The 9,043-nt window shown below is 34.4% G+C and overlaps 1 protein-coding gene across 2 annotated transcripts in view; it reads right to left on the bottom strand.

The window, feature by feature from the left end:
* Positions 1–3,672: 3,672 nt before the first annotated feature.
* Positions 3,673–9,043, bottom strand: part of COPB1 (COPI coat complex subunit beta 1) — a 39,449-nt gene continuing 34,078 nt past the window's right edge. Inside the window, exons 18-22 of one of the 2 annotated variants that reach the window (XM_079104238.1) lie at positions 8,338–8,457; positions 6,645–6,790; positions 5,728–5,817; positions 4,528–4,683; positions 3,673–4,056 (exon numbers count right to left, since the gene is read on the bottom strand). In XM_079104238.1, the coding sequence (XP_078960364.1) occupies positions 3,997–4,056; positions 4,528–4,683; positions 5,728–5,817; positions 6,645–6,790; positions 8,338–8,457 (572 nt within the window). In that variant the 3' untranslated portion in view covers positions 3,673–3,996. Of the gene's footprint in view, positions 4,057–4,527; positions 4,684–4,712; positions 5,683–5,727; positions 5,818–6,644; positions 6,791–8,337; positions 8,458–9,043 lie in introns of those variants that run through there. The other variant, XM_079104239.1, reaches the window with a different exon arrangement.

Below are 9,043 nucleotides of genomic sequence, written 5' to 3'. Positions count from 1 at the left end.
AGCCCCACCAGCAATGTATGAGTGTACCTTTTTCCCCACATCCTCGCCAACACCTATTGTTGCTTGTGTTCTTGATAATCGCCATTCTAATTGGGGTGAGATGGAATCTTAGTGTAGTTTTGATTTGCATTTCTCTTATTACTAAAGATGTTGAACATTTTTTCATATATCTGTTGATTGCTTGTACATCTTTTTCTGTGAAGTGTCTGTTCATTTCCTTAGCCCGTTTGTTGATTGGGTTATTTGTATTCTTGGTGTAGAGTTTTTTGAGTTCTTTATATATTCTGGAAATTAGTGCTCTATCTGAAGTATGAGTGGCAAAGATATTCTCCCACTCTGTAGGCTCTCTCTTCGCATTGCTGATAGTTTCCTTTGCTGAGAAAAAGCTATTTAGTTTGAATCTATCCCAGTTATTGATTCTTGCTTTTATTTCTTGTGCTATGGGAGTCCTGTTAAGGAAGTCTGATCCTAAGTCATCCTTGTTATCTTTATGGCTACATGTTTCATTCATTTGGTCACTCAATAAATATGTTTTGAATATTTATTATCTACTATGTACTCTAGGTACACATTAGACCACATCAACTGATTTATTAATACTCATTTTGGTGACTACTGGGAATCGAGTTCAGGGACACTCTACCACTGAGCTACATCCCCAACCCTTTTTATTTTTTGGTTAGAGACAGGGTCTAAGTTGCTAAGACTGGACTTGAACTTGCAATCCTGACTCAGCCACGAAGTCTTTGAGATCACAGGTATGTGCCACTGTGCCTGGCCCCTCATTTGGGTGAGTCTTAATATTTTATAAATTTTTTACTTTTTTGAACTTTCTTAGTTTTTTTGCAATACCAGGGGTTGAACCCAGATGTGCTGTATCCCTGAGCTACATCCCCAACACTTTTCTGTTTTTTTGAGACAGGACTTCACTAATTTGTGGAGCTTGGCCTTGAATTTGAGATCCTCTTGCCTTGTTCTCTCAAATAGCCTGACTTTTGTTATTATAAATAGTGTTATTAAAATCTCTGAACTTCTTCTTTTTTGGTATGTCTCTTAAAATAGTTTAGCAGTGATGTCTGAGCAGGTCGAGGAAATGTATAGTTACTATTTTAAAGCATAGGCTTTCATTTTAAAATTATATGTGGAATGTGTGATTAGACTCCTGTGGTAGACTACATTAAAGATGACAATACTGTAAACCAGGACAATGGCAGTGGGTGTAGGGGAAGAAAATTGACTAGAAAATGTGTAGAAGGGAGAAAATGAAAATAGCTGCATAGAGCTCCCTCTAGTGTCATGACATTAGTGAAATATTAAGGGCCATTTAATTTTGTCCCAAGATTTACAGGTTTATTCATTCAGTACATTAAGCCCTCACTTAGTGTTAGATAATATATTTATTCTAAGACATCCTGGCCCTAAATACATGGTATATTCTATGAGCATCCACTACCTTCAAATGTACAGTGTAAACAGCTTCTCTAAAAGTGCTTTTATCCGTTCCCATTCGTAATCATTACATGCACAAAAGTTATGAAAAGCTAATAAAGGGGCTGGGGACATAGCTCAGTGGTTGAATGCTTGCCTAGCATGTGCCAGGCTGTGGGTTTGATCCTCAATATTGCAAAAAAATAAAAAAATAAGTGAAGTGTGATAGTGCACACTTGTAATCTCATCTACTCAGGAGGGTGATGTAGGAGTATTGCAAGTTTAAGGCTAGTATTGGCAACTTAGTGATGGTCTGTCTCAAAAGGGCTGAGGATATAACTGGGTGGTAGAGCATCCCTGGGTTCAATTCTCAGTACTAGAAAAATAAAGTAAATAGCTACCTAATTAAGTAAACAGCTTCAACTGTAATTAACTTCTGACAACTGAATTGCTCTCCTTCTTCAAGAATTTTGGGAAAATGGCAAAGTGAGGCAAACAAAATGATCTGATCCAATAAATATGGCCTGAAAATTTTAGGCAGGAAGCTTCCCAAGATTATCAACAGAGATATATTTTAGCATATACAGAAGCATAATTCCTTTTTTTTTTTTTTTTTTGGTTGTGTGGGAGATGGAACCCAGGGCCCTGTGCATGCTAACCAAGTGCTCTACCCGCTGCCCTCCTTGAGATTTTAAATTGTTTGGCTGTGATTATGCTAAATCAGTAGGTGTTCTAAGAACAAAGAATCTCAGGTCAAGTTAAGATTAAAATACTCTGAGCTAACCAAACAATCTGCATCTTTATTGGAGCTTCTTCTGAGAAGCTTCATTGGTATGCTAATGTGCACTATGAATGCCTAATACAGGACAGTAAGCAGTTTCCCCAAATTAACTGACTATGGAATCCTTTTTTTCTCAGTTTATCTAATGACTAATATTTAGTAGAACAGTTAAGTTCCTCTGCTCTCATCACAAATCTTCATTCCTCGATTCAATGCATCAAAATGACCCCTTTCCTATATTTGTGTCCTTCCCATTTAAAAGTTACTGGGTTTAAGATCTCAGTGTTCTGGAATTGCAAGTACTCTGTAATTTTCTGGCTTAATGATTAAAAAGGAAAGTGGCTTTAAAGTTTATGATTTAAAGTTTAACAAGGTATTAATCTCCTTAATATTCCAAGCAAATTGTTCCATTTTTACTGAATTAGAAGATGCCACTTTCTTTTCTTTTGTAGGGCTGAGGATCAAAACCCTGGTCTTGTGCATGTTAGGCATATGCTTGCTGTACCACTGAGCTACACCTTCAGCCCCTGCTTTCCCTCTTTCACAGACCTTGCCTATGAACTCACAGATAATACAGACTCAAGTCCTAGATGGAATACAAACAATAATAGTTTAAATTCAGATTTACTTAAAAGATCAGAATAACTCAATCATCCCCAGTGAAGAAAGGAGCCAAAAAGACAGCACAAATAGACTAAAAACTCAGCTCAGAAACACATTTGGAATCATAGTTGGGAATTATGGTGCCTAGTCCTAGTGCAAAGGACAAAAAGGGTGAAGGGTAATTTGGAAATAGAATAGCTTTTGTTTATTTTTTTGGTACTGCAAATTGAACCCAGGGGGACTTTACCACTGGACTTCATCAGTAGTCCTTTTATGTTCTTTTTTTTTGAGGCAGGGTCTCACTAAGTTGCTGAAGCTGTCCTTCAACTTGTGATTCTTCTGCCTCAACCTTCTGAATAGCAAGGATTATAGTCACGTGCCACAGTGCCTGCCCCTAGAACAGCTTTTTGAATCCTCTAGAGTTAATCCTCCCAGTAAAGTTTCAGTAATTGACTAGAACCAATTTAATTTCTAAGACAGAATACCAAATTTAAATGTAAATAATTTAAAAAATCCATTTTGCATTACCTACTTTTCATTATGATTTAGGATAATTAAGACCAGTGTGCCTGTTTCAGTCAGGGAACATAATAACTCCTTTAAACTGAAGATAGATATTTTTTCTCGAATTATTTTGATACCTTCTCTCTGGAGCTAAGTTTGAGAAAAAACCTTTACAACATGGTAAGGCATTTTTAGAGATCTTAACGTTGGAATACTGAATAAGTAAAAAACAAGTAAGTCAAGGCTTGTTTCATTTTATATCACTGTGTTTGTAAAGCTGTGTATACTAAGTTTAAAGAGTAATTTTAATTTATAATGAAAATCTATAACCCAACTAAAAGAAATTCATTGCTACATAAAGGAAATCATGTAATTATTTATTTATAAAATAACAAAAATTTATGAATAAATCTGTTTATTGTACTATGAAAACGGTCTTGGTACATGTGAGAAACACATAGTTTGAGGACACCATTCAGAACTATTAAGACAAAAGATAAACCATAATTTTAAACTCAATCTTGATTTAAGGAAGGCTATAAATTATTGGCTGGAATGCATTCAGCATGAACTCAGATTCTACATAACATAGAGCATGAAGGAGTACAAAAGATGTTGGAGTCCAATAAGCCCATAACTAAATTTTAAACTGTAAAGCTTCCAGGACTTTTTGATTATTCTTATATACTAGTTTTCTTCTGAGACAAGTTGATTTTATCTCCAAGACTTAAGGCCATCCCCTGAAAAGAAGAATGAAGATATTTATTATTATTGAAACTGTGTACAAACAGGTTATTCCAGCTGAACTAAGCCTCCATTCAATGACACCAAATCAAAAACAAAACCAAGTATGTAAAAAACAGACTCACCAAAATTTTACTGTGTTGAGTATATTTCTATGCTAGATACACAAGTCAATACATTTATACCTTGACTTTCAAAACAAACAACTCTTATAGAATCCATTTCACAAATACCCCACAGGAATCAGTCTGGTTTTAAGCAAATATCCCAAATGATAGAGTCAAAAGGTGGGCCATTTAAATGAATCAACAGTTACATTTCTATTCATCAAATACTGTTCTTATATATTTGCATACAGGGGACAAAACATGAGTATAACAGAAGATATTACCTATAGAAATAATAAAACATAAATTCTTCCTCCCTTTGTTTAGTTCAGAGATGGTCTCATAAAAAGGAATTGTTACCTGACTCTTTGCACGAATTCTTATGTGGCCAGTAACAGCAGCATCTGGTCCCTGGTGAATTGGTTTCTCAATGCTGACATTTGCAAGTGCATCTTCTCCAAATATGGAACGAGCATAAAGATTGGCTGCCATGAAGCCACAGTAACCAGAAAGGGCCTGGGGGAAATTTGTGATAAATTCAATAGTTTACTAGAGAACTACACATTGGCAAAACCAAACAACCTAAGTTAATTATTTAAAATAGTACTTATGTGATGTTGGTTACAGGACCATGAGTCTGCCAAAATTCATACAACTATACATGTAAAAAGTGTGAATTTTACTGTGTGTGCATTATTTTTCAATAAATCTGACTTTAAAGAAATAGTACTTACTCCAGTTTGTAGTTATATATTCTCTGCCTTACTCACTTGCTTCCTTCCCAGGACCTTAAGCTCTATGAGGAATGGACTATTATTGTTGGACTCAGAAAATGTTGAATAAACTAATACATGAATTAAAACCTACCTGTTTGGAAGCAGACATTATTTCTTTCTGTCTGTCTGTCTCTCTCTTTTTGCAGTGTTGGGGATAGAACCCAGGTCTTTGTGCAAGCTAGGTAAGCACTTTAAAGTGAGCTACACCTCCAGCTCAACAGCAGACATTCTTTTATTGATAAAATATTGTAACATTAACACAAATTTTATACAGAAAAATAATCCTTAGAGTGCTGGCTTTATTTTTGCCTTTCTTTTTAGTCTTTTCTTCATATACTCACAAATAAAGAAGAAAGTCACAGTATAACAATTCTGAACTTGGGGGGAAAAAAAAATAGAATCCTGAATTTAAGCAGATATATTCTGACCTACAATCAGAGTCTACTGGAAAGTCATGGACACTTTCTAATCCAGTATCACAAATAAACTGTTTTGGAATAAGCCTCTATCTGAAAGGGGAAGAAAACTGAGAAGAAAAAATTAATTTGACTATTCTGACCATTCAGTTGGGTAACTACACCAGGAATAAGTAAGATGATATATTTAAAAAGAAACAGGTAAGTGGATTCAAACATTATATACATAACTTTTTTCATATACTCCAAAACAACACTATTTTTTCCATGCTGAATTATAACAAAAACACATTAAAGGAAATATAAGAAAACCAGGAATCTACTGTTACTACTCTCTCAATTTTTAAAATTTCCCACTCAAATCTTACCTTCTCTGGAGTAAGGCACTTCATGTTGGTTGACTTTAATATGTGCTGTAAGTAGTCATTTAAATCAATCATATTGGTGTTAACTGTCACCTGTAGAAGAGAAAAAAGTCAAGGAGATGATAATGCTATAATAAGAAAGTTGTGAATCACTAGTATTTTTAGAACCTCCTTCAACTATTTAGGGGAAGAGGGTACAACAAAAAAGAAATGACATCAACAAAATCCACTACTTGTAGGTTGGTATTAGTGCTTGTGGATATAGATAACTTTACAGATAATCAACATGAGGTACAACAGACTAGTTCTAATAAAACAAACAAACAAACAAAAAACTAAAGCTGAGCTGGATATGGTGGCACACTCCTATAATCCCAGGGACTCAGGAGGCTGAGGCAGGAGGCCTGCAAGTTTGAGGCAGCCTCAGCAGTTTAGTGAGAGACTCAGCAACTTAGCAAGACTCTGCCTCAAAATAAAAAATAAAAAAGAAAGAACTGGTGATGCAGCTCATCAGTAAAGCACCCTGGGTTTAATAAACAGTTGAACCAAAACAAAAACAAACCAAAAAAAAACTTTAAAATATCAAGGCTCAAAGAAACAAAGTTCCTTACAGGCAACAGACTTTGCAAAGTCCCTTTGGACATTAAATTCAATGGCAAATTATCATTCATACAAAGAAGGGATAGAATATTGTCTTTATGTCTTATAATCAGATTTATTATTAATTATAGAATTATTACTCAATTGATTTATAATAGCAAATACCAAACTACAGAATGATTTCTAATTAAGGCTAATTTACAAGAACAGATATGTGTTTTTCATGTTTGACATTTTTTAGAGGAATTAATTTCATCAGAGAATCCTTTAGTACTACTCAAAAGAAAGATTAAGAAGAACAAGCTCTCCCAAGGACTAACTTTGTTTTCCCATTCAAATTCGGCCCACATCTGGCGGAATTCAGCATCAGTGCAAGTTGCAGGCTGGATATAGTCCATGATGTCAATGTGGATATCACTGAGGACCACACAATTTCTGTCACTTGCTGCTCCAGAGACATCATAAACTATAATACACATACACAAAAAGAACCATAATCTCAAGGTTGAATTTCAGTTCAAAAAATTTTAAAATACTATTCTAAGTGCTTTACAAATGCTATCTGTTTAACACAATAGATCCTATCTGATAACACTGTTTTACACTGTACAGATGAGGAAACAAAAGCACAGAAGAAAAATAAGTTACTCAAGGTGATCCAACAGATCAGTGGTGAAGCCAGGATCCAAACTCAGGCATACTCTTTTTGGTTGCTCTTAATAAATAATTCAATTCATTTAGTACTTATATAGTAGATGTAATGATAGGCACTACAGTGGATACACAAACAGGACAGTGTACCCATAGTAGGTTCCAATTAATATTTTTGAATGAAAATTGCTGAACCATAGCATGAAAAACAAAATTATTTGCTTCAATGACTGTCTTTTCTACAGTAAAAAGTCAAAATCGAATTGGAGTCTACCTTTCCTCTTTCAAGTGTCTTCTCTTGACATTCCCTCTATTCTTTCTACTTTCAGAGAAAAGTGATCTCTCTCTCTTGGAATCCACCCTCACTTCCTTCCCTTTCATATCAGAAGTCCTGCCTCTTTTCAAGATTAATCTTCCAGCCATTTGTGATTCTTGCTTTGGTTCAGGACCTCACTCCACTGACTGTTACCTCTTTCAGTCTTGGTCTTTATCTTCCCATTCTCTATCAACTTTTTTCCCTACAGTATATACATATATACGAGGATCTCTTTTCATATAAAAAAAAAAAAAATCCTTGCATTCTCTTCTGGCTATTACCCTCTCTTATTCCTATGAAAGCCAAGGGCCTACACTCAGAACAGTTTACACTCAGTACTTTTGTTTCTTCAATTCCAGTTCAGTCTTCAACTGAACACGCCATAAGAAATGTATTAAGATCACCGACTGACAAATCCAAAGGAGCCCACTTTTCAGACTTAATGTTCCTTGACCTCCTACAGCTTCAGATACTTAAGGTATTAAGGAGATGGTAACTAAACTCTAGGTGCACCAAGTTATTTGTATCTGTTCCAGCTGCCTCCTTATCTATCTGTAGAACACTGATCTTTTAAAATTGTTTAAAAAAATGATTCCTGACTGAATACTTCTGTACAAACTAATCTCTAAGTTTGAAATAGCTGTGTGCTTGCCCGTAAGTGCTTACATGAAGTTTCAGACTCAATTTAAATGCTATATTTTGATAAAACACCTTCTTTCTTTATAAAACTTTCTCTACTATTAGCATTTCTTTTCCTGTATGATCCTAAAGCATGTAGTATATCAACTAAGCTTATTATATTATATTCTAGTAAAACATTTTTCTATCTATCTTGTTCATTTGCCTAGTAGTTTCTTGAGAACGCTGACTCTATCTGGTTCATTCCTGCACATCTAGAACAATATATACTTGATACCATTGAGTGCCCCATAAGTGATACATAGATAGATTCAAGTCCTATCTTCAAGTCATGTCAACAGCTACTCCCTACAGAAATTCTTGAATAAAAATATTCAAACATCACATGCCATAGAACAGTTTCTTACCTATATTGCCAAAAATTATTCCATTTTCTGTTGATGCTACTTTGACATTAGCTTTAATATTTGCAAAATCATGAGGAGCAAGAGTCAAAGGAGATGGCTTTTCCACAAGTTTCAGATCCCCTAGACGGAGAAAGATTTTGAATGTGGTTTAAAAAAAAAAAATTGTATGTATGTGTCATAAAACATTAAAATATATAAAACTTAGGTTTCTAACATGAGAACATGATTCAAATATTATGAAGATAAAATAAATAAATCATTTAATATCCTTACTATTCATACCAATCTGTACATTTTCTTTTAAAAAGTAATAGCCATCTCAGAATAAGTCTGTTTAATTTATGTGTGTGTGTGGAGAGGTACTTAAAGTATACCATTTGATTTCAGTGAATGAATACAAACTTCTCAAAAAGCTTAAATCTTAAACTATGTACTCATTTACAATGAAAGATAAAACAATCTGTAAAAAAGAGTTAAATTCTTAGAGACAGAGTTCCGTATATATAGGCATCAAGCTATACTTAGATAGACAGGGCAAAATTGTGTTTTCCCTTAATACCGCAAAACCCTTAAATGTTATATAAGCCATATGGAATTTGCTGAGGACAGTACACTTGTTCCTGTATATAATTCACATTTTCAAAACCAGATGGATAAGTGGTCAGAGAAAGTCTGACTCGTGTCTTTATTAAGAAGAAAAAAGACA

The sequence above is a fragment of the Sciurus vulgaris genome (assembly GCF_902686455.1).
Source record: "Sciurus vulgaris genome assembly, chromosome: 11".
Taxonomy (NCBI): domain Eukaryota; kingdom Metazoa; phylum Chordata; class Mammalia; order Rodentia; family Sciuridae; genus Sciurus; species Sciurus vulgaris.
This window is presented reverse-complemented; position numbering and strand designations above follow the sequence as displayed.